The sequence below is a fragment of the Heteronotia binoei genome, chromosome 1 (assembly GCF_032191835.1).
Source record: "Heteronotia binoei isolate CCM8104 ecotype False Entrance Well chromosome 1, APGP_CSIRO_Hbin_v1, whole genome shotgun sequence".
NCBI lineage: Eukaryota > Metazoa > Chordata > Lepidosauria > Squamata > Gekkonidae > Heteronotia > Heteronotia binoei.
In genome coordinates this window covers 7,284,218-7,310,522 of record NC_083223.1, presented here as the reverse complement: position 1 = coordinate 7,310,522, position 26,305 = coordinate 7,284,218, and the positions used below count along the sequence as shown (strand labels likewise).

Below are 26,305 nucleotides of genomic sequence, written 5' to 3'. Positions count from 1 at the left end.
TTGTTTTAAAGACTGACTGTAAGTTCCTGTTTGGGCATTTAAAAAGAAAGATAAGACATTCCTGAAAGAAAATATTTGAATAAATAGCTATATTTCAGTCCAGTAGCAACTTAAGAATGTAAGAGAAGCCATGTTGGATCAGGCCAATGGCCCATGCAGTTCAACACTCTGTGTCACATAAGAACATAAGAGAAGCCAGGTTGGATCAGGCCAAAGGCCCATCTAGTCCAACACTCTGTGTCACATAAGAACATAAGAGAAGCCATATTGGATCAGGCCAATGGCCCATCCAGTTCAACACTCTGTGTCACATAAGAACATAAGAGAAGCCATGTTGGATCAGGCCACTGGCCCATCCAGTCCAACACTCTGTGTCACACAGTGGCAAAAAAACCAGGTGCCATCAGGAGGTCCATCAGTGGGGCAAGAATGCTAGAAGCCCTCCCACTGTTGTCCCCCCAAAGTACCAAGAATAAAGAGCATCACTGCCCCAGACAGAGAGTTCCATCTATACCCTGTGGCTAATAGCCACTGATGGGCCTCTGCTCCATATGTTTATCCAAACCCCTCTTGAAGCTGTCTATGCTTGTAGCCCCCACCATCTCCTGTGGCAGTGAATTCCATAACCTTAGAGACTAACAAGATTTTGGGGGTATGAGCTTTTTAGAATTATATCTCCCTTTGTCAAATTCCTGTCAACTCGAAACAACAACAAAAAGAACAGGTGCCATCAGGAGGTCCACCACTGAGGCCAGGTCACTAGAAGCCCTCCCATTGCCTCCCCCCCACAAGCACTAAGAAGACAGATCATCACTGCCCCAGACATAAGAACATAAGAGAAGCCATGTTGGATCAGGCCAATGGCCCATCCAGTCCAACACTCTGTGTCACATAAGAACATAAGAGAAGTCATGTTGGATCTGGCCAATGGCCCATCCAGTCCAACACTCTGTGTCACATAAGAGAAGCCATGTTGGATCAGGCCAATGGCCCATCCAGTCCAACACTCTGTGTCACATAAGAACATAAGTGAAGCCATGTTGGATCAGGCCAATGGCCCATCCAGTCCAACACTCTGTGTCACATAAGAACATAAGAGAAGTCATGTTGGATCAGGGCAAAGGCCCATCCAGTCCAACACTCTGGGTCACATAAGAGAAGCCATGTTGGATCAGGCCAATGGCCCATCCAGTCCAACACTCTGTGTCACATAAGAACATAAGTGAAGCCATGTTGGATCAGGCCAAAGGCCCATCCAGTCCAACACTCTGGGTCACATAAGAACATAAGAGAAGCTATGTTGGATCAGGCCAAAGGCCCATCCAGTCCAACACTCTGGGTCACATAAGAACATAAGAGAAGCCATGTTGGATCAGGCCAAAGGCCCATCCAGTCCAACACTCTGTGTCACATAAGAACATAAGAGAAGCCATGTTGGATCAGAGCAATGGCCCATCCAGTCCAACACTCTGGGTCACATAAGAGAAGCCATGTTGGATCAGGCCAATGGCCCCTCCAGTCCAACACTCTGTGTCACATAAGAACATAAGAGAAGCCAGGTTGGATCAGGCCAAAGGCCCATCTAGTCCAACACTCTGTGTCACATAAGAACATAAGAGAAGCCATATTGGATCAGGCCAATGGCCCATCCAGTTCAACACTCTGTGTCACATAAGAACATAAGAGAAGCCATGTTGGATCAGGCCACTGGCCCATCCAGTCCAACACTCTGTGTCACACAGTGGCAAAAAAACCAGGTGCCATCAGGAGGTCCATCAGTGGGGCAAGAATGCTAGAAGCCCTCCCACTGTTGTCCCCCCAAAGTACCAAGAATAAAGAGCATCACTGCCCCAGACAGAGAGTTCCATCTATACCCTGTGGCTAATAGCCACTGATGGGCCTCTGCTCCATATGTTTATCCAAACCCCTCTTGAAGCTGTCTATGCTTGTAGCCCCCACCATCTCCTGTGGCAGTGAATTCCATAACCTTAGAGACTAACAAGATTTTGGGGGTATGAGCTTTTTAGAATTATATCTCCCTTTGTCAAATTCCTGTCAACTCGAAACAACAACAAAAAGAACAGGTGCCATCAGGAGGTCCACCACTGAGGCCAGGTCACTAGAAGCCCTCCCATTGCCTCCCCCCCACAAGCACTAAGAAGACAGATCATCACTGCCCCAGACATAAGAACATAAGAGAAGCCATGTTGGATCAGGCCAATGGCCCATCCAGTCCAACACTCTGTGTCACATAAGAACATAAGAGAAGTCATGTTGGATCTGGCCAATGGCCCATCCAGTCCAACACTCTGTGTCACACAGTGGCTAAAAAACCCAAGTGCCATCAGGAGGTCCATCAGTGGGGCCAGGACATTAGAAGCCCTCCCACGGTCCACACCACCCCCACAAGCACCAAGAATACAGAGCATCACTGCCCCAGACAAAGAGTTCCAACAATACGCTGTGGCTAATAGCCACTGATGGACCTCTGCTCCATATTTTTGTCCAATCCCCTCTTGAAACGTTTTTAAAAATTAAATAAACAAACATTGTTTATATATATATTTTAAAAAACAGTACTAATCTTTGGGCGTCAATGGTTAATGCAATCACTGATGCCCAAAGCTGCAATGCCCAAAGGTGCTCTTGTGCAATGATGCTTTGCAACCACGCTGTGCATCTACAGCTTGTGAAACTCAGCTCCCCTTGCGAGCTTATGACGGCAGCGTAACAGCCAGAATCAGGACACGCTGAACTTGCTATAACACCCATAGCCGCCCAAAGATTATCAAAGGCGAAGATACGTCAAAGGAAACGGTTGATACCTTCCATTTCGGAGTCCCCAAAAGGATTCAATTCCAATCTATCGGGATCTAGGAACGGGTCTGAGCTGGGATCAGCCGTCCCTTGATCCTCTTCGTCCAGGAAATTAAGCTTGTTGATTAGTTCTGAGAAACAAAGGAAAGAGTTGTTCAGGGTAGCGACAGCCCAGGCTGAGCACGGGGTATTTAAATGAACATTTCATTCCGCCAAGGACAACGCATTGGAGCAGAAGCTCTACCGCAAAACGAGACCCACGTACTTTGTAGCACACCAATGCTTCTAGTTCAATGAGACAAGCAGAATCAGGCATAGACTCATTAACCCTTTAAAAAAGGGGGGGAATACTATTGAGGGGAAAAATACTATTGAGGGAGTAAAATACTATTGAGGGGAAAACATTATTGAAGGGGGGAAATACTAATGAGGGAAAAATACTATTGGGGGGAAATACTATTGAGGGGAAATACTATGGAGGGGGAAAATACTATTGAGGGGAAAATACTATTGAGGGGGGAATACTATTGGGGGGAATACTATGGAGGGGGAAAATACTATTGAGGGGGGAAATACTATTGAGGGGAAAACATTATTGAGGGGGGAAATACTAATGAGGGGAAAATACGATTGGGGGGAAATACTATTGAGGGGGAGAAATACTATTGAGGGGGGAATACTATTGGGGGGAAATACTATGGAGGGGAAAATACTATTGAGGGGGGGAAATACTATTGAGGGGAAAATACTATGGAGGGGGGAAATACTATTGAGGAGGGAAATACTATTGAGGGGAAATACTATTGAGGGGGGAAACATTATTGAGGGGGGAAATACTATTGAGGGGAAAATACTATTGAGGGGGGAATACTATTGCGGGGGAATACTATTGAGAGGGGAAATACTATTGGGGGGAATATTACTGAGGGAAAAATACTATTAGGGGGAATTACTATGATACTTCTGGGGGGAGAATCTTAATGTGCCAAAGTACAAAAAAAAAATTAACTTCCACCACCACCTCCAATTTTCCCATTTCTAAAAAGAAAAGTTTACGTGTTGCATACTGGTCATGCCGGACAAACCATTGTGGCTCAAGCTTGTGCTGAACTGTGTGTTGCCTTCAGCCAATGAAGCGCCTTACGCCAGCAGCTCCCAACCTTTTTGGCACCAGGGACCGGTTTCATGGAAGATAATTTTCCACAGACCGGTGAGGTAATGGTGCTGGGGGCTTTACTGCCCCAGGATGCCCTCCATGCCCTGCCCCTGCCCCCCGTGGGGGTCTTTAAATGAGGGGTAGGCTAAGGTTGCTGCCGTGCTGCCCCTTCTGCCTGCCCAGGACCCAGGCGGATGAAAGAGGTGGTGCTTTGGAGCGAGGCTGCGCTGCCTCTTTCATCCACTTGGGTCTTGGGTGGGCTGAAGGGGTGGCGAGGCGAAAGCGGCAGTGCAGCACCTCTGCCTCGCTCCATGACCCGGTTGTTAACAAACCATGGACCAGTACCAGTCCATAGCCCTAGGGTTGGGGACCCCTACCTTACACAGTCCCCTGTTATCATGCTGTCATCTTTTGGTTGTACCACAAATTACTGAAAAGGCTGCAACGGATATCAAGCACACAGATACCACACAGTATTTACGGGCAGATGCCAAGGGGTAGTGGGTGGGGGAAGGTCACAAGAAACACAGACAATTAGGGGAAAAAGAAAAGGAGGAGGAAAGCTCATAGACCTTCAGAGGAACTGGCTGATTTAGTGGAAAGCATATGCTTTGTGCAGTCCTCTTGCTCTTCGTCTAAGCTGCTCAGAGCATTCAACTGGTTTACAATTTCTGTAAACAGAAGCCGGTCAAGACAATTGTAAGGCAAGGTTATTAAGTTAAAAAAAGAAAAGAATACAAAGCATGCTGTTATTAGAAAGAAGATAAAAAGGGAAAGAAAGGAGACACGTGTTAATTCAAGGAACATATGTTCTAAAGAAGTGAATAATCACAGATCATACTTAATGCCTCTGTCTGAAGGCTTTCTTCAGCATTTCCACGAAAAGGAACACTACTGGGCATACTTTGTGAACAAAAAGTATCAGTAGATTCATGATAATCAGTAACATCCAGCAGAGACAAACCTAATAATCGCTGGTATCATGAAAAGTTTATATGGAAATGTCTCTTCTTAATTAGGGGCAGAAGTTAGTAAACAGTTAGAACACAACTTCCCGAAAATTCGGCCCACCGAATATTTTCAGGTCAACCTGCAATTTTAACACACGGTCACATTAGAGCTGTCCATTTAGTTACATTAAATGTTGTTGTAACACGCTGTGCACATTTTAAAGTTACATCTGGATTTGAACCCAGTCCAGTAGCACCTTAGAGACCGATAAAATTTTCAGCTTAAAAGCTTTTGAAAGGTTATGCCCCCCGAAATTGTTGGTCACTAAGATGCTATCAGGTTTGGATTTAGTTGGTTTCCTGCAGACCAATGCAGTTACCCTCTGAAACATTTTTATCTTGGAACACTGTTTTTTCACCACTGTGCTTTGCTTTAATTCAGCGTGCAGGCAGCCATTTGACTGGGGCGGGGTGAAGGTTGGACTAATAGAAGTTTTAGAGAAGGAACTTGATCAGACTAAATTGGAAAATGCCCCAGAATTGGTAGAAATGTTGTCTGTTTGCCCTGTAGATTTGACAGGGGAAGAGTTGTCTGACTCTTTATCGGTATGCCCGGTAGCATCTGTACTAACATGTTTCCCCGAAACTCCTTTGAGCCAACCACTGCCTCCCTGCAGTTATAGTACTGCTCTTGGCTGTTGAAAGCTTTAGGTTGTATTCCAAATCATGGTCAGAATATTGCTACTGCAAAGCATGAAAATTCACGCAAAGTGAGGAAATATTTAATATGCATAATTTCCTTGAGCTGCAAAATCTGGCATTTTGCACTACTCAGAAATTATTTGATAAAAGACTGGGGAAGACCATAGAATTCAGGAGAACGTGCATGGGGAATTCTAAGAAATAGACGTTAAGGAATGGGAAAACAGGGTAACCAATCATATGGATTTCAGAAATGCTTTTGCTGGGCAAACAGAAATGCAATCAATATCATTTCTGGCTTCTTAGGGGAGGCAGGCAAAAAGATGACTATCTGTGACAGCAGCCGTCATAAAGTATGTAACTTTCAACTAGGCAATGTATCTACAACAGCAATATAGCCATATGCTTATTGGAAATGGTATTTTATTATTAGCTATAAACTGTTTAATCTAAAAAAAACAACAACGTTTAATCAATGTAACGTTAAAGAGTTGAGAAGTCCTAAACTGAGCTAACCAAGCTGTATAATAAATCAGCTTAAAACGAATGTACCCTTTATTTTATGACCAAGCTATGTGATCACCTCAGTTGACAGGTTCCTGGAGAATGGAATAATTTAGCCAATAATATTAACCCTTAGTCCATCCCTCTGAACAGTTGTCATCCTTTTCTGTATTTTGTTACTGTCAAGTTAACAGTCCTGTGTGGTATCAGTTGTACTTAGTTGTGTGGTTACACTACTACAAGGCACAAGCAGAGCTGTGTGACTCCAGTGTGCTTTAAAAAAAGAAAATTATGACTCCGGTGTGTCTGCAGTTCTGCAATTCCTCTTCTGTACAGAGCTCTCTCCCAGGTCCCCTCATCGTGCTGGAAGGGGGATTTGAAGGGTGTTCTGAGACGTCCCTGATGTGACGATGTCACTTGGAAGTGACATCATCACATCAGAGACGTTGTACACCGATGCTCTAATTTCTGAGCAAAACTCTATGGTAAAACCAGCTTGGAATTATACCGTTTCACCCTCAAGCCAGAGGGTTGCCACGCAACGTCTTCGTTATCTTCCTCAAAATCATCTCAAAAATCCCCAATGTCTGCTTGCTTCATGCTCATTAGACTAACTAGCCAAGCTCTGCATGCCCATCCCATTTTTTAAAAAGCCCCCCAAACCAGAGTAACTTCCACCAGGATGTGGTGACTAGCACCCCCAGGTTGGATCCAGACAGCTTTTCCATTCATACATAATCCCCTTCCTTATTCCAGCCTCCGTACGACGTGCCTTTTCTCCGTGTACATCCCATGACCCCCAGAACAGCATTTTGGGGGGGGTCCACAGGAATGCCCCCTTCCTTTTTTTTTTTTTTGCCTCCACAAAAGCTGGCTGGATCCAATCCATGATAACTCCTAGGAGCAAAAAAAAAAAATGGAGAGCTGCAAGTCTGGCAGCACCAAACTTTCCCCCGAGATCAATCCATCACTGTCCCCAGGAGAATTCTAGCAGCGCTAAATGACATATGAACCCTCTCCAACGCTTTGTTGAAGTTTTGCAACTGAACCAGGGATCAAGAAGCAACACGACTCAGAACACGTCTCTCCCCACATGTTCCCCAGAGAGTACTGAGATCGGGAACCCAAAACCTTCTCGTTATCCCCGGGCCAAAGGAAGCCCACTTAAAATCTACCAGGGACAGGGCCTTTTCTGTTATGGCCCCTTCCTGGTGGAACCAGCTGCCGGAAGAGGTGAGGGCCCTGCGGGACCTTGCTCAGTTCCGCAGGGCCTGTAAGACAACCCTCTTCCGGCTGGCTTATAACTAACCGGCACAAGAAACTAGTGCGGTTCTATTAGACTTCTGTTACTCCTAATGTCTTAATGTTTTAGAATGTTTTAACTGTGTTAAATGCTTAAACTGAATTTTTATGTTGTGAGCCGCCCTGAGCCGCCTGGTGAGAAGGGCGGCATATAAATTATAAATCATAAATAAATAAATAAATAAAAATAAGAGGCAAACCGGGACACAGGTTGTCACCCAACTCACTGCTACTGTCTAGGAATGTTCCAAACACCAACATGATACTTGTCATAAGATGAGCCTGAGTCCAGTTGCTCATGATTTAGGTGAAAATGCAAACTGGAATATTACAATACAAAATGTACTAAATACTCTTTTTGGAGGAAAATGCTTTAGAAACCATTACAGACTAGGCGAGAAAAGTATTTTCAACGTCACCCTGTTTTGGAAAAGACAAACCTGTGATCTTTGCAGCCTTTTCCTCCTGATTCACTCTATTCTCTTCATCGTCTTCGTTATCTTCCTCAAAATCATCTAGATTCCCGATGTCTGCTTGCTTCATGCTCATCAGACTAGCCAGGCTTTGCATGTCTTCATCCCTTGAAAAAAAAAAATCAATTTTTTCTACGTCAAATAAATTGCCAACAACAGCCGTGAGCTTCTAGCATCTCGCCTTGTACATTCAAGAATTCTCTCATTGCAGTGCTCACACCAGTTTCTACCAACACCTACAGTTCCACTTAGATCAATAGCCATTAATTACCGTTATTTATTTTATTGAATTTTTGACCACCATTCCCGGTAGCCAGGCTCAGGGTGGATCACAATAAAAAAAATTTCAGACACAGATAAAACCATTCAGATATGGTAAAAACAATACAGTTCCCCTAAAAACAAGATGGTGTTGAATCCGAGTGGTAATGTTATCTCGTGGGAGAGTGAGAATGGGAGTGCCAAATATAAATTCTAGCTCAATGCAGCTCGAACTTGAAGAAATGAACCAATTCCAACCTGGGTTTTTTTGGGGGGGGTTGGGGTGGGAAGGAGGGGCTAAGTTTTATGAACATATGAAGCTGCCTTCTACTGAATCAGACATTTGGTCCATCAAAGTCAGTATTGTCTACTCAGACTGGCAGCGGCTCTTCAGGGTCTCAAGCTGAGGTTTTACACACCTATTTGCCTGGACCCTTTTTTGGAGATGCCAGGGATTGAACCTGGGACCTTCTGCTTCCCAAGCAGATGCTCTACCACTGAGCCACCATCCGAATACCAGTCTGTCAGGGTCCCCTTAGTCAGGGTCCCCTTAAGTAATTGCTCCTGGTTCCTTGCATGGGTGACTACCAAGGAAGGCTAGGCCTCCTATGCAGAGGAAGGCAATGGGTGACCACCAAGGTAGACTAGGGCTGCTATGCAGAGGAAGGCAACGGGTGACCACCAAGGAAGACTAAGTCACTATGCAGAGGAAGGCAATGGAAGACCACCAAGGAAGGTTAGGGCTGCTTTGCAGAGGAAGGAACTGGGTGACCACCAAGGAAGGTTAGGGCTGCTTTGCAGAGGAAGGCAATGGAAGACCACCAAGGAAGGTTAGGGCTGCTTTGCAGAGGAAGGAACTGGGTGACCACCAAGGAAGGTTAGGGCTGCTTTGCAGAGGAAGGCAATGGGAGACTACCAAGGAAGACTAAGTCACTATGCAGAGGAAGGCAATGGAAGACCACCAAGGAAGGTTAGGGCTGCTTTGCAGAGGAAGGAACTGGGTGACCACCAAGGAAGGTTAGGGCTGCTTTGCAGAGGAAGGCAATGGAAGACCACCAAGGAAGGTTAGGGCTACTTTGCAGAGGAAGGCAATGGAAGACCACCAAGGAAGGTTAGGGCTGCTTTGCAGAGGAAGGAACTGGGAGACCACCAAGGAAGGTTAGGGCTGCTTTGCAGAGGAAGGAACTGGGTGACCACCAAGGAAGGTTAGGGCTGCTTTGCAGAGGAAGGCAATGGGAGACTACCAAGGAAGACTAGGGTTGCTATACAGAAGGCGGCAATGGAAGAGAACCAAGGAAGGTTAGGGCTGCTATGCAGAGGAAGGCAATGGGAGACTACCAAGGAAGACTAAGTCACTATGCAGAGGAAGGCAATGGGAGACTACCAAGGAAGGTTAGGGCTGCTTTGCAGAGGAAGGCAATGGGAGACTACCAAGGAAGACTAGGGTTGCTATACAGAAGGCGGCAATGGAAGAGAACCAAGGAAGGTTAGGGATGCTATGCAGAGGAAGGCAATGGAAGACCACCAAGGAAGGCTAGGGCTGCTTTGCAGAGGAAGGCAATGGAAGACCACCAAGGAAGACTATGGCTGCTTTGCAGAGGAAAGCAATGGGATACTACCAAGGAAGACGAGGGTCGCTATGCAGAAGAAGGTAATGGAAGAGCACCAAGGAAGATTACGGCTGCTATGCAGAGAAAGGCAATGGAAAACTTGGATGGGAGACCACCAAGGAAGGTTAGGGCTGCTATGCAGACAATGCCAAACCACCTCTGCTCCTCTCTTGCCTTGAAAACCCCATGAGGTGGAACTACATGGGATCACCATTAATCAGTTGTGATTCGACGGTGCACTTTACCTTTATAAGAGTGATCAGTAATAAGTGGTTATGTGTGGTTTTCCTTAGTGCTGTAGACCTTCACGTGGATCATCTTTGTAATTCCCAACAGCAGTTCTGTAAATCAGGCTACTATTACCTCATATTCCAAATGAGGGGCTTTGGCTAAGAGAACAGTTGCCCACTTGAGTTCCTGTAGTGGTTCATGGCTGAGGTGAAGACACACTGCCAATTCCCAACCCAGAGCACACTGTTTAGCCCCTATGCCCTCTCTGTGGTCACAATGAACAACTGTAATCAACTCTGACAGTGTGTGAGCATGTGTGAGCATAGTGGTCAATTTTCTCAATACCTGTAACTATATCCACGAAACATGCTTTTTTATTTCAAGAGAACTCTCGGAATAAAAAGGGTCAGGGAACAGGAATCAGCCCACTGCCTTGCTCAAAACTTACGTTGCTTTTCCTTCCCTCAGGAAAATGCACGACAAGGAGAACTGTAAAGGTGGCAGAAACAACTTTCTTAGACAGAGGCTTGAATTTTAACTTGACATCGGTCTGAGTCGGCATGGGACTCGCGTATTGCTTCATGTTAATATTGCTGGTGGCGAGGGCTTTTCGGCGTCCGGAAGGAGATTCCTTAAAGCAAAACAAAACAGGCATGAAACGATATGTACACAAAATAAAATTATATCAATGTTTTATCTATACAGTGGACAGACATAAGAGAGTAGTTTGGGTTATTAAATTATGACACTGATGGGGGTGGAGAGCTCCAAACCTACAAGGAGAGCCACATAAATTAGATATCATCCAGAGTAATCATGTGTGAAATATTTCCCACCAAGTCATTCTCCAGAATATTCCATCATTGACACCCTTCCTCAGGTCTTGTAAATTGAAGGCCGTTGCTTTCCTTATTTGAGTTAATTCATCTCCTGTTGGGTCTTTTCCAGCTGCTTACAACTTTTCCTCACTTCAATCGTTTTCACTTCTAGGGAGAATTTAGACTTGATCTGATCTGGAACCTAATCTGCCTTTTGGGCAGTCCAGGGTATCTGCAAACCAATACCACATTTTAAACGGTCTTTCTGTCAGCTTTCTTCACTGTCCAACTTTTACAAAAGTTCAACAGCCAAATAATCCGAAGTAGTGTGCACGCACCGAAAAGTTTTCACCCAGAATAAAACTTCATTGGTTTTAAAGTTGCCATTTACTCAAACTTTACTCAACCAAGTTACAATGATTATTAGGAAACTGCTGATATACATATACTTCCAGCAAACTAACAAAGAAAAGTGAATTTTCATACACTGCGCCATTTCTCAGTTCAATTTGCATTCAGAGAGTCGCTGTGCATATCTGGTCTAATGATATTGTTATTCGTAGTAGAATAATACATTGAAACCCTGACCACACTTTCCTTTCTACAAATTGCCCTAAACTTCAATCTTTATCGAGTTCTTTGATTGACAGCAACATGCAGAAAGCGGGAGACCTGGCTTTGTTTGTAATAGTCACGTATGTTCAACTAGATTCAAGTGAGAGTATTTGCATATTCTTAAGTATTGCTTCTGAGAGGGCCTAAAGCCTTGTCAAGTGTTTGGTGCATTTTTGAAATTCTACATGCACTAATAGTTTTGTATAATATTACTGTGCATAATCTGACAGATAACGCTAGGGTTTTTTTTTTTTTTTTAAACAAGGTATTCTTCAGGGACGACATATTACAGTCTGACTTATTCTGCTGGGCAGAAATGTCAAGTATCTTTAGGAAAGGCTGCTTGAATGCTTTGATTGAATTAGCGTCTTTTATTCAAGGCAAATGACAATCACACTGAAAATACATATAGCTATTTCGAAGTGGCTAACAAGAACTGCCTCCCCTTATCTTTTGAAACAGAGAGGGGTTTAGCTGGAATAATCTTCTTTATCCAATCTGTGCCGATATTCGGAACAATAGAGATTGGTAACCTTGCGTGCATTTTTATTTACAGTGATGGGACAATCCCATGATGCTACATTTTTACAGCACTAAAGGGTTTTATAACAATACTGCAGACAGAAATATCACAGATGTCCTGAACCCCCTTTGTAGGCTATTTTTCAGCCTTCATCCCTTTGGCATAAATATATACTTTACACCCCTATGAGGAAGTGTTGGGGTTTTTTTAAACTACATTTTTATTGCACCACCCTTCTCTCATGCCTACTCACTCCGGTCATTGTCTGACGCCCTGCTTTGATTGCCCTTGCCATCTGATGCTCAACAGGTGGTGACCCAAGAAAGGGCCTTCTCAGTCATGGCACCAAAACTCTGGAACTCTCTCCCCAAAGAGTTTCAGGCGGGTAGCCATTTTTGGTCTGAAGTTAAAAAAACAAAGCTTGAATCCAATGGCGCTTTAAGACCAATTAAGTTTTATTCCAGATATAAGCTTTCATGTGCAAGCACATTTCTTCAGATATGAAATAATAATAATAATAATAATAATAATAATAATAATACTTCTTTTTATTTGTATCCCGCCCTCCCCGCCAAGGCAGGCTCAGGGCGGCTCACAACATATAAATATAAATACAATAAAACCATACATAGTGATTACAATTATAATTATAAAATCATCATTAAATCAATTTACAAGTTGTATTAAAATTAACATGTTGGTGCTATAACTTGGTCTTTAGTAAAATTCAGTGGCTTAAAGCACATGTCCAGAGGCACTTTCTTGGCTCGGTATTAGGTGAAGGCTATTTTGAAGAGGTAGATCTTACAGGCCCTGCGGAATTGGTCTAAACATCGCAGGGCCCGTACCTCCTCCGGGAGTTGATTCCACAGCAGTGGGGCTGCAATGGAGAAGGCCCGATCCCGGGTGGTCTTCAATCTGGCCTCCCTTGGCCCAGGGATATTCAGCTGGTTCTTTCCAGCTGACCTCAGCGCTCTCTGGGGCTCATATGGGGAGAGACGGTCCCTCAAATAGGCAGATCCTCGGCCATATAGGGCTTTAAAGATATGTACATATGTATCTGAAAAATGTATGTATCTGAAGAAGCGTACATGACACGAAATCTTATACCTGGAATTAAACTAAATTGGTCTGCCACTGGACTCAGAATTTATTCCCTATGAATTTATTTGTCTCCCTCTATCAGTGCCTTCTGCCAGCATGTGAAGAGGTTTATTTTTCCCTTTTTTTTTGATTTCACCCCTAATTTATTTATTTACGTTATATTTATAACTATATAATTAATCAATATTATAATTATACAATAATAATTACAATATAAATATAATCCATAATTACTGTCCCTCTTTTGGCATTGCCTGCTTTTATCGAATTATTTTATTTTATAATTTCAGTATAATTACGTATGATATTTTTATTCAACTTATTTTTAGAACTATTTCATAAGTATAAATGTTGTTTTTAATTGCTTAAAAGTTTTAATGTTCATTGCGCACTACCTCAGATACCTTGATCAGGTAGGAAGGCAGCATTAAAATGCTCTAAATAACTATATAAAATAAATATTAAACACTCTAACTTCTCATTTAAAAAAAAAAAAAGTTGGAACACATAATGACAAAACATTCAGAGATAGCTCCCTGAGCTATTCATAAAGGTTGTTGATCTTGAGTTGTGACTGGGGTGTGCATTCAGTTTAACCAAACAAAAAAAAAATGTTGTTTTAAAGCTGAAATAAATTAGAGAATCTTTTTGTCTACTGATATAGCTGAGCCCAATTAAAAGCTGATACTATTCGGAATTTATTTTGGCACAGCTTGAGACTGTGGCCTCTTTAAAGTTCATTTACTGAGTCACGCTGCAGCGATGGCAATGGAGGATGGGGGGGCTAATAGAATTTGGACCCCTTGGTACAATCTTTTTTAAAACTTGGGGGGGGGGGGGGGTAGGAGAGGCACCAGCAGCTATGCTGTAAATTTGGGTGCCTCTACCTCAAAAAAACAGCCCCCCCTCCCTGAATACCCATGGATCGATTCTCCATTATATCCTAATGGGATCACTGACAATAATGGTCCCCACAGGGTATAATGGAGCCAAAAAAATTCAATCAAAGCATACTGATATTTTTTCGGGGTTCAGTATGCCCAAACCTGAAAAGACCTTTTTTTGGAGGAGACACTCGTAGCCGTGATGTACTCAAGAATTAAGGATCACCACCTATGCTAGATTATCAGACATTTCTTACGTTTCCTGTAAGTGGCTGACCACTTTAGACAAGCCTTTACTGGCACGTATAAACATATACAACAGAACTGGGGTGTCGAACTCATTTGTTATGAGGATCCGGATCTGATATAAATGAGACCTTGTCATGTTGGACCGTGTCACGCTGGGCCGTGTGTGGACCTATTCAAGATTAGGCAGCAGAGATATAAACTTTATAAAAGACACAAACACAATTAAAGATTTAAAAAAAAAAAAACCTTTTAAAATGCTTAAAACATTAGCACTCATTGGTCTTAAAGGTGCTTTCTTTGTATTTTTCCCATGGGATCCAGTGAACTGGGCAAAGGAAGCTCTGGCTCTTTCCCTCCCTCCCCAGGGGACCAGGAGGGGGAGGAGCCTCAACCGATGGAGAAAATAGAGGTTTTGTTCTTTAGCTCCGGTATGATTGAGCAAGCCTTGCAAACAAGCTTTCCCTCCCCCCTTCCTCCCCAAGTAGGGTTACCAAGTCCCCTCCCCAGCCTCTGGCAGGGGACTTGTTTCACGCACACTTTGCAATGACATCACATGTGAGTGGACATCATTGTTTCCGGCAACATCGTGTGCCGGCAACTCTAGGCATTTTCTGGGGGAAACTCTATGGTTTTTCTGGATGCTCTAGAATTTCAGGAGGGAAAAACTCTATGGTACCTATTCTACCATAGTTTTCCCTCCCAAATTGCTAAAAGCGTCCAGGAAAACGACAGAGTTTCCCCAGAAACGGCTAGAGCGGCTGGGGCGCTAGGCCGCCGGCAGGGTGACGTCACTCATGGGTGATGTGTAATTGCACCGGCAACGTCAGGGGAGGTTCCCCCCGCTGACCCAGTGTGGGCTGGCGGGTTGGAACCTCCCGGACGGGAGAACCCTCACCCGGACTGGGGGCTTGGCAGCCCTATCCCCAAGGGAGGAGCCTCAGCCAATGGAGAAAAAAGAGGCTTTGCTCTGTAGCACCTGTGCAATTGAGGCAAGCCTGGCAAAGCAAGCTGTGATGCAAAAGGAAGCAAAAGAGATGCTGCCTCTGGATTAAAATGGGCAGAAAATGTCCCAGCAGTAGAACTGCCAGCCATAATTCACCTGGTTGTTTATTAGATCTCGTCGGAGCTTGGAAACTAAGCAAGCTTGGCTGCAAATTAGTACTTGGATGGGAGACCACCAAGGAAGACCATGGCTGCTGCACAGAGGCAGGGCAACGGCAAACCACTCGTCTCTACTTGCCTTGTGGATAAGTCAGTTGCAACTCAAAGGCATGTTCGTCTTCTTATTGTGTAAGTTGAAACAGATGGCTCTTTAGTAGGTTTGGAGGTATATGCACGGTGGGTGGGGAGCATTGCGGGGAGGAATCCACCACAGACGAGTACAAAATATGTGTGAGGTACAGAGAATCTGTTGCAAGAATCTCATATGGCATGAAATGGGGATGACATCTCTGCCAATTTGTTCAGATTCCTCACTGGAAACTCTCCATTCCAAAGGTGCTGTTTTGTGCTCATCAGTGGTTAGCATCTTCAGTGCTGTCAGCCTGGTGACAGCTGCTGAGAGATCTAGGCAAACCAGTCAGGGTTTCACGTCTTCCACCACTTCCCCAGCAAAATCAGGCAGTCCAAGTAGCTTTCGTTCCAAAACCAGGTTTTGAAACGGAAGGGTGGGCCCGATGCTGAATCTCGTCCAAGAACATCTGGAGTTTTCCCCCCAAGTTCTAATTTTAAAAAAAGTGTTGAACAAGAATATAAAACACTTAAGGATCAGATACAAAACAGAAATCGTGTGCTATCTTCTTGTCGTTCGGTTATTTGGCAACACGCTCAAAACCTTTAGGCAGAGTTGACGTTTACGCACAAACTTGTTCCATCGTTAGAACAATATGGAGCTAATGAGGCATGAAACTTTTCCTTAAAAATTACGGGTGCCACACCTTAGTTACCAATCAACGATTACAAACACTCTGATATTGCTGGAACAGGTTGGAAAGTCAAATTTGTACATGCATGTTAGAAACTATCACCACTATTACACTGGGCAATTGTTATGATCTCAGATGGATTCTATCATTCCAAATGTATTATAAGTTCTTTAGAAACTGCCTTCCTTCCTTAATTTGAAAAGGGGAGACTATGTTTGGTGTAGTGGGTTATGTGTGCGGACTCTTATCTGGGAGAACCGGGTTTGATTCCCCACTCCTCCACTTACAGCTGCTGGAATGGTCATGGGTTAGTCATAGGTATTGCAGGAGTTGTCCTTGAAAGGGCGGCTGCTGGGAGAGCCCTCTCAGCCCCATCCACCTCACAGGGTGTCTGTTGTGGGGGGAGAAGATATAGGAGATTGTGAGCCACTCTGAGTCTCTGATTCAGAGAGAAGGGAAGGGTATAAATCTACAGTCGTCTTTTTCTTCTTGATAGAATATGGCTTGGACAAATAAGAATGCCATTAGCTATTGTCTATAGATACAGAGTGATATCTCTTTATCTCTGCGCTGAAATCCTTTAGTGTGGAAAATGAAGTGGAAACCATTCAGGTTTAAGTAACTGTGATGACTTTATTAGGACTGTACATCTGTAGCACCACTCAACCAACCAGAATTCTTAGAATAGAGCTATTGATCCTCACTAACCAATCTGTGTGTTTTCTGGCTAATGCTCTGGGGTCACCTGAAAGTTAGAAGATGGCGGACAGTAGCAGTTCTTTGAGACTTGCCATTCCAATGAGAGGGAAACAGATTCCATCCCCTTCTTCTGAGGGCAAGGAGTCCATGCCCCCATTCCTAACAAAGAGCTCCATTTTCACATTAACTAGCTAACTATGAGGAAAGGAGCCTTGTAGACCCTCAGAAATCCTTGGACATCACTTTTTTTTTAAAACGTGGCTTACGCTTTTTTGAAGTCATTTTGAATCGCTGAAGTAAAAAAAAAAAAGGTAAAGGTAGTCCCCTGTGCAAACACCGGTCGTTTTCGACTCTGAGGTGACATTGCTTTCACGACGTTTTCACGGCAGACTTTTTACGGGGTGGTTTGCCATTGCCTTCCCCAGTCATCTACACTCCACATCTACATCATTTTACCGACCTCGGAAGGATGGAAGGCTGAGTCAACCTGGAGCCGGCTACCTGAACCAGCTTCCGCTGGGATCGAACTGAGGTCGTGAGCAGAGGGCTCCGACTGCAGTACTGCAGCTTTACCACTGTGCGCCACGGGGCTCTCATAGTTGAAGTACCTCAACAAAAACATTGTATGCAAGCTAATTCAACATAAGCAGTGCTGATTTCTTGCAACCCTTCAAGCTTTTCTGGAAGTTAAACTACAGTTTACTGCTTGCCAAAGAATTCTGCATCCCCTGATATTTTCACAGATGGGAGGGTAATGCAGAGAAAAGGAGCAGCGAATACCTTCACATGACCTCTCTGCCTCTCCCTCCTTCACTTATCTCAGCCTCCACAGTTGCTGCTTCTTCCACTCAATGCAATAATCCGCTTCAACCAACCAGCCCTCCAAAAGCGATCCCTTTCTAAACTGCATCTAGGAACACCGGCCTCCAGGTGTGGTCTGAGGATCTTTCAGAATTATATCTCATTTTTGGACTACAGAAATCAGTTTCCATGGAGCCACCAGATGTTTAGAAGGGTGGACTCTGTGGCATCTTACCTCACTGAGGACCTTGCCTGTCTGTCCAGACTTCACACCAAATCTCCAGAAATTTCCCAACTTGGAGCTGGCAACCCGACTGCCCCCCCTCCCAGTGACTGGGGGGACCTAGCACCCCTAGCTGCATCACAAAACCATGGTTGTTAGCAGGTTCTCGGATTCAGTGGGAGTTCACAGGAGCACAGCTCCTGAACCTTTCTGAGAGTTCTGCCTCCTCCTCCTTTCTGAGAGTTCCGCCTCCTCCTTCTGAGAGTTCCGCCTCCTCCTTTCTGAGAGTTCCGCCTCCTCCTTCTGAGAGTTCAGCCTCCTTTCTGAGAGTTCCGCCTCCTCCTTTCTGAGAGTCCCGCCTCCTCCTTTCTGAGAGTTCCACCTCCTTTCTGAGAGTTCCGCCTCCTACTTTCTGAGAGTTCCACCTCCTCCTTCTTCCGCCGCCTCCTTCTGAGAGTTGTGCCTCCTCCTTTTTTAGAGTACTGCCTCCTCCTTTCTGAGAGTTCCGCCTCCTCCTTTCTGGGAGTTCCACCTCCTTTCTGAGAGTTCCACCTCCTCCTTCTTCCGCCGCCTCCTTCTGAGAGTTGTGCCTCCTCCTTTTTGAGAGTTCTGCCTCCTCCTTTCTGAGAGTTCCGCCTCCTCCTTTCTGAGAGTTCCGCCTCCTCCTTTCTGAGAGTTCTGCCTTCTCCTTTCTGAGAGTTCCGCCTCCTCCTTCTGAGAGTTCCTCCTCCTCCTTCTGAGAGTTCTATCTCCTCCTTTCTGAGAGTTCCGCCTCCTCTTTTCTGAGAGTTCCGCCTCCTCCTTTCTGAGAGTTCTGCCTTCTCCTTTCTGAGAGTTCCGCCTCCTCCTTCTGAGAGTTCCTCCTCCTCCTTCTGAGAGTTCTACCTCCTCCTTTCTGAGAGTTCCGCCTCCTCTTTTCTGAGAGTTCCGCCTCCTCCTTTCTGAGAGTTCTGCCTTCTCCTTTCTGAGAGTTCCGCCTCCTCCTTCTGAGAGTTCCTTCTCCTCCTTCTGAGAGTTCTACTTCCTCCTTTCTGAGAGTTCAGCCTCCTCCTTTCTGAGAGTTCCGCCTCCTCTTTTCTGAGAATTCCGCCTCCTTCTCCATTGAATAGTAGGCGCAGCTGCATAACAATCCCTGGATGAGCTCCACCACCTATTTTTCTACAAAGCGACCCCTGGCTGTTAGGCATTTATTGCTTAGCATTTTTAACTTCATTTGGTAGTTTCGTAACGTCGCTTAGTTCTGCTGTTTCATTCTAACCAATTCCCGCCCCCCCCCCATTGCGCTTACACGTTCTGGTTATGCCAAGTTTGGAGTCAAGTTTCAAAGATGTTTTAGCAGCTCTTCAGTCCAACGATCAGTACCCTTGAACCCCTGGGTCCACTGAATGAAAATCCAGGTAACATAAAGTCTAAACCAGGGGTGGCCACATGTGGCTCTTTTACACATATTGTGTGGCTCGTGAAGCTCTCACCGCCCCATCAGCTAGCTTGGAGAAGGCATTTGTCTCTTTAAATCACTTGGTTGCTTGGAGAGTTGCTTTCCCCCCTCCTCTTCCACCTTTCTAAAGTTGCTTTCTTTCCACCTCTTCCTCCCTCCCCATCTGTTTTCCTTCCTTCCTTCCTTCCTTCCTTCCTTCCTTCCTTCCTTCCTTCCTTCCTTCCTTCCTTCCTTCCTTCCTTCCTTCCTTCCTTCCTTCCTTCCTTCCTTCCTTCTTTCCTTCCTTCCTCCCTTCCTGTCTTTCTTTTCCTTCCTTCCTCCCTCCCTTCCTTCCTTCCTTCCTTGTGGCTCTCAAACATCTGACATTCATGTCTTGCGGCTCTCAAACATCTGATGTTTATTCTATGCGGCTCTTACAGTAATCAAGTTTGGCCATCCCTGGTCTAAACAGACTAAACAGGGTACAATGATAGCCCCAGGATTATCTGACCCCTCACTGTTGATTTATCTCTCCTTCCCCTTTATATTTACGCTCCCCCATGAAAACGAAATCTGCAACTCCCTATAATCCCTGAAGTTTGCCTTCCTCCGGGCCTGAACCTATGGAAATAAAAAATTTGGAAACTCTTCGAACGGTAGATGACATAGAGGCAGGGTTCTTATCCTCCCATTGGGGCGATCCCTTAACAGAACAAGATGTTTTGATAAGTCGATTTCAAACCTTATTGTCTTCCCTGAGATATAGCAAAAAGAGCTCTCCACCCATAATTGAGCCATCCTCAGTCTGCATACCGTCTTCCAAACTAGATGAAGAGATTTCCTGAACTGCAGGCTCCTCAGTTCAAAATATTAAGAGACTCCCATGGCACCAGAGGTCATAAAGTTAAACGTGTGCTTGTGCGTTAGTCACAGCCAGCTTGTCAAAAGTGTAAAACACTGTCGCCCGTCTTATCGAATCAAGAAAAGACAAACAGGTAATTAATTGTATTGCGCAACTGGAAATGCTTCATCCAAGTTCAAGACGGGACAAAAGGAGCCATTGTTTTCCCTTGTATCATTTCTGGTGCTGTCATTTGCAGTGTGGCTTATTTATGCACTAGACCAGTGACTCTAAGCAAACGATGACCTTGACACCCAGGGAGTTCAGCATTCCCTTTTTCACAGTGGCTAACCAGATGTTTTTGATTAACAAACATCGCATAAAGAGCACAGCCTCCCAGAAGAAGAAGAAGATGACGATACTGGATTTATACCCTGCTCTTCGCAGAGTGGTAATGCTGCAGTACTGCAGTCGGAGCCCTCTGCTCACGACTTGAGTTTGATCCCAGAGGAAGCTGGTTCAGGTAGCTGGCTTGAGGTTGACTCAGCCTTCCATCCTTCCGAGATCGGTAAAATGAGTACCCAGCTTGCAGGGGGGAAAGTGTAATGACCGGGGAAGGCAATGGCAAACCACCCCGTAAAAAGGTCTGCTGTGAAAACGTTGTGAAAGCAACGTCACCCCAGAGTCAAAAACGACTGGTGCTTGCACAGGGGACTTTTTCTTTCCTTTTCCTTCACTCTGAATCTCAGAGTCTCAGAGCAGCTTACAATCTCCGTTACCTTCCTTCCCCAAAACAGACACCCTGTCAGGTGCTTGGGCTGAGAGAGCTCTGAAAGAAGCTGCCCTTTCAAGGATGGCTCTGTGAGAGCCATGGCTGACCCAAGGCCATTCCAGCAGCTGCGAGAGGAGGAGTGGGGAATCAAACCTGGTTCTCCTAAATAAGAGTCCACGCACTTAACCACTACACCAAATTAGCATTCCAAAGTATGCAGCCTTGGCATATGGAGGTTACACTTCCAGCCTTTCTCCACCCTCTCCTCCTCCGGTCCCTCTAAACCCCCCCCCCCAAGATTTTAAGAAACTCATTCTAATAACCAGCAGCAGCGCTCCCTCTAAGATACGGAATCTTGTAGCCCTCCAGATGTTTTTTGCCTACAACTCCCATCAGCCCCTGCCAGCATGGCCAATGGCTGCGGCTGATGGGAGTTGTAGACAAAAAAACATCTGGAGAGCTACCGTTGGCCGCTGCTCTGGGGGCATCCTTCCTCAGCTAAGACAAAAATGTGTGAGCTGAAGCTAAAAAATTGTGAGCTAGCTCACACTAACTCAGCTTAGAGGGAATACTGACCACCAGGACACATTTTACTTGATCAACAATATAAAGGTAAAGGTAGTCCCCTGTGCAAGCACCAGTCGTTTCCGACTCTGGGGTGACGTCGCATTACGTTTTCACGGCAGACTTTTTATGGGGTGGTTTGCCATTGCCTTCCCCAATCATCGACGCTTCCCCCCCAGCAAGCTGGGGACTCATTTGACTGACCTCGGAAGGATGGAAGGCTGAGTCAACCTTGAACCAGCTACCTGAACCCAGCTTCCGCCGGGATCGAACTCAGGTCGTGAGCAGAGAGCTCAGACTGCAGTACTGCAGCTTTACCACTCTGCGTCATGGAGCTCTTATGATCAACAATATACTCAATGGGGGGGGGGGGGGGAAATCAACTTACGTATGACATGGAAGAGACTGTTTCCAGGGTCAGATCTTGGCTTTCAAAATACAAAAGAGAGGAATGGAAAGAACAGGGAGGGCAACAGTTTATAACAGAGCAGTTATTTACTCTCATGCTTTCAATGTCTTCGACCAAAGATTTGACACCCAAAAGCAAGCAAAAGAAATCCTCTCCGCAGATAACTTAACCTTCTCGGTCAAGGAAGCTGAAGGTTCACAATGCACCGTGGGCTTCAAAAAAAGGAATCTGCTCAAGAGCGAGCGTTTCGTATAGAAAACGACGACCCGTGAAACACCATCAAGCGTTTTTGCCCCAAACCAAAAACTTATGATCTTCAGATTCTCCTTTCTTCTATCAGAGAAACTCTCGTGCTTGCAGAGCAAGGAAATTTGTATTGCTGAAGTAGCGGTTTTCTAACAATGATGTTTGGGCTATAGAAGACGTGACAATTTGCAAGGTTGCAAACTCACATTTTTTGTGGTTGTTGTGAGTACTGCAGTTTTAGGCCGTTCACAAAGTTTTAAAATACAGTTAACTAGCAGCTCCATGTGGTGTTTTTTGGGCAAGGAAAATGCCAACTGGCATATACAACCCTTTTTAATAGAAGGCGACGATATTGGATTTATACCCCACCCTTCACTCTGAGTGTCAGAGTTCCACAGCGGTTTACAATATTCTTTACCTTCCTCCCCTACAAGAAGAAGAAAGAGAAGAAGAGGAGGAGGAAGAAGAGGAAGAAGAAGAAATTAGATTCATATCCTGCCTTATACTCTGAATCTCAGAGCGGTCACAATCTCCTTTACCTTCTCCCCCTCTCCCACAACAGACACCCTGTGAGGTAGGTGGGCTTGAGAGAGCTCTCACAGAAGCTGCCCTTTAATGGACAGCTCTGCGAGAGCTATGGCTGACCCAAGGCCATTCCAACAGCTGCAAGTGGAGGAGTGGGGAATCAAACCCGGTTCTCCCAGATAAGAGTCCGCGCACTTAACCACTACACCAGACTGGACCTGATGGGCTTTTGGTCTGGTCCAGCATGGCTCTACTTATGTTCTTAACTGTGAGCAGAATTGTAGCCTTAAGAGTGTGGTACCACAGGATCATCACTGAAGGAAAAGATGGGGCTTTACTGGGTTTGAGCGTCACACATCCTGCCAGTACTTTCCGTTTGCTGCGATCTCTCCAAAGCAAAACAAGTCCAGAAGTTCCTGGGAGACGGTCCTTTAAGCGACATCACAGCTTCTACACTGCTTAGGTTATGCTGAAGAGATCACCGCTTCACCAGCAGAGCAAAATAGATCACTACAGAATCTAATTTGTGAAAGCAGAGAGCAATTAAATGCTGAAATAGACAAGCGACGGGAAAGCTCTCTCAGCTGGAGAGAGTCAATTAGAAACGATGTCAGTTAAAATAATTTAGACGGCCGGGTGGAATATCTGAAGGGCCAAATGGGAGCGGCGCAGCCTGCGCCGAAAAGGCGCTTAAAAGGGAAATCATGGCTCAAGATACCCAGAAAGTTTATTAAGAATGATGATGCATATGAATGGAGAAGTTAATGTTTGAAAATGTTGGCACATGCCAGAAATATATGAGTTCTAAATGACGACAACTTAGGCCTCTTGGCGGAAGACTAGAATGGAAGAAAACAGACGTTAAAAACCACTAGTGTTCTCGATTTTTTTTTTTTACTTCTTCAGAGAAAAGTCTTCATGTCAAACAGACAACTTCCACTTGAGTGTCTTTGGGCTTCTCCTGTATGTGTTTTTCCCTCCTTCGTCCTGGCCCCAGAATGCTTCGGTTAATCCCCTGATTTCCACATACATTTCTGCGCTTATAGTTTTCACTTCCCCCCCCCCTCCTGCTTTTCCCCAGTTCTTTTCAAATCACTTTTGCAAAGGTAAATGTGCAAGCGCCAGTAATTTCCGACTCTGGGGTGACGTCGCGTCACGACGTTTTCACGGCAGAGTTTTTTACGGGGTGGTTTGCCATTGCCTTCCCCAGTCATTTACACTCCCCCCCCCCCCCCAGCAAGCTGGGAACTCATTTTACCGACCTCGGAAGGATGGAAGGCTGAGTTAACCTTGAGGCAGCTACCTGAACCCAGCTTCTGCCAGGATCGAACTCAGGTCATGAGCAGAGAGCTCAGACTGCAGTACTGCAGCTTTACCGCTCTGCACCACGGGGATCTTTTTTACTTTTACTCCAAGCTTTTACTGGAAGCTGATTCTGAGTTGCCTTTTTCCTTGTGTGTAATGTTTGTTTGTTTTCTTCATTCTGCCCACCCCCATTCGCCTCCCGCCCACTATTTTTAATGACTGGGCTATCATTATTCAACTACCCTCTCTCGTCCTGTCTGAAGATGGGTAATTCCATGTTTCACTTTTTGTTGAAAGGCCCTAAAATATCAATATATTGATATACCATTGGAATGACAGCTTAAGCACTGAATTCTCTGAATTCCCAGCTTCCATTTTTTTTGAAAAGTCTCTATCCCTTACCTTGCAGAGATAGAAGGGAAAAGGCATATCTTTGCAAGGGAGGAAGCTGGAGACTTACTTTAAAAAAAAAACGAAGCTGGAAAATCAGAAAACCTGCTTAAGCTATCATTACAAAGGCCCTAAAATATCAATATATTGATATGCCATTGTAACAACAGCTTAAGCAGGTTCTCTGGATTCCCAGCTTCCATTTAAAAAAAAAGTCTCTATCCCTTACCTTGCAGAAATAGAAGGAAAAAGGCATATCTTTGCATGGGAGGAAGCTGGAAACTTGCTTTAAAAAAAAATGAAGCTGGAAAAATCAGAAAACCCGTTTAAGCTATCATTAAAAAAGGTAAAGGTAGTCTCCTGTGCAAGCACCAGTTGTTTTCGACTCTGGGGTGACGTTGCTTTCACAATGTTTTCATGGCAGACTTTTTACGGGGTGGCTTGCCATTGCCTTCCCCAGTCAGCTACACTTTCCCCCCAGCAAGCTGGGTACTCATTTGACCGACCTCGGAAGGATGGAAGGCCGAGTCAACCTGGAGCCGGCTACCTGATCCAACTTCCGCTGGGATCGAACTCAGGTCGTGAGCAGAGGGCTCCGACTGCAGTACTGCAGCTTTACCACTCTGTGCCACGGGGCTCATCATAAGCTGTCGTTACAAAGGCCCTAAAATATCAATATATTGACATACCATTATAATGACAGCCTAACCAGAATATCTGAACCCCCAGTTTCCATTTTTAAAAAAGGTTCCATTTTTTCCCTTGCAGAGATAGAAGGGGGGGAAAGCACATCTCTGCAACGGCAGAGAGTGAAGACTTAATTTTTAGAAGATGAAGAAGAAGATATTGGATTTATATCCCGCCCTCCACTCCGAAGAGTCTCAGAGCGGCTCACAATCTCCTCTACCTTCCTCCCCCACAAGACACCCTGTGAGGTGGGTGGGGCTGGAGAGGGCTCTCACAGCAGCTGCCCTTTCAAAGACAACCTCTGCCAGAGCTATGGCTGACCCAAGGCCATGCTAGCAGGTGCAAGTGGAGGAGTGGGGAATCAAACCCGGTTCTCCCAGATAAGAGTCCGCACACTTAACCACTACACCAAACCAGCACCAAACCAGCTTATGTTCTCTTATGTTCATTTTAAAAATGAAAGATGTGAATTCAGAAAACTTGTTTAAGCTATCATTACAATGTTAAGGGACCGCACACGTTTTAAATGCCTTCCCTCTATTGGACATAATGAAGGATAGGGGCACCCCCTGGTCCAATCCTTTTGAAACTTGGGGGGTATTTTGGGTAGAGGCACTAGATGCTATACTGAAAATTTGGTGCCTCTACCCCAAAAAACAACCACCCCAGAGCCCCAGATACCCACGGATCAATTCTCCATGATTTTCTATGGGAATAAATATCCATAGGGAATAATAGAGTTCCCAGAAGACATTTCCCTCCCCTCCCCCCGCTTTCCGACGACCCAGAAGTGGGGGGAGGGCCTCCAAACCGGGGGATCCCCTGCCCCCACCTGGGGATTGGCAACCCTATTACTACCAGAAATTGGGCTCTAGTTCTGCTTAAGTGCTTTGTTCCTCGTGTCCTTGTAATCCCCGCAGACGTGAACACTGGCATTAGGTTTGAGGACTGGAAGAACAGGCATAGCCCAGCTTGTGTGCGTAAGGGCTCCTTGAGCAATACACCAAATCTAGTTCTGCATCACTCTTTGGGCACAGGTTGGAGGGGACACTGTGGGCAAATCGGTGCCAGCTATTGCAGGGATTAATAGGTAAGCTCATAATTCCACGGAGAACACATGTGGAAGTTTTCCCAGACTCCCCGTGGAGAGAATCGGCTCCTTCACAGAAGTCTTCTGCAACTCCGTTGAATAACAATGCTCCTTTCTTCACATCTACGTTGAAGCTTCCCATAGTTTCAACTGTCTTTTGTTGCCATGAACCCAATAGACTGGTTACAGTAATGAGTAGGCACATGGATGAA

The 26,305-nt window shown here is 45.1% G+C and overlaps 1 protein-coding gene across 1 annotated transcript in view; it reads right to left on the bottom strand.

Moving 5' to 3' along the window:
• Window positions 1-26,305, bottom strand: part of EHBP1 (EH domain binding protein 1) — a 527,871-nt gene that overhangs the window by 302,843 nt on the left and 198,723 nt on the right. Inside the window, 5 exon segments of the mRNA XM_060230596.1 lie at window positions 2,826-2,948; window positions 4,546-4,644; window positions 7,872-8,011; window positions 10,455-10,501; window positions 10,503-10,637. Of these exon segments, the coding sequence (XP_060086579.1) occupies window positions 2,826-2,948; window positions 4,546-4,644; window positions 7,872-8,011; window positions 10,455-10,501; window positions 10,503-10,637 (544 nt within the window).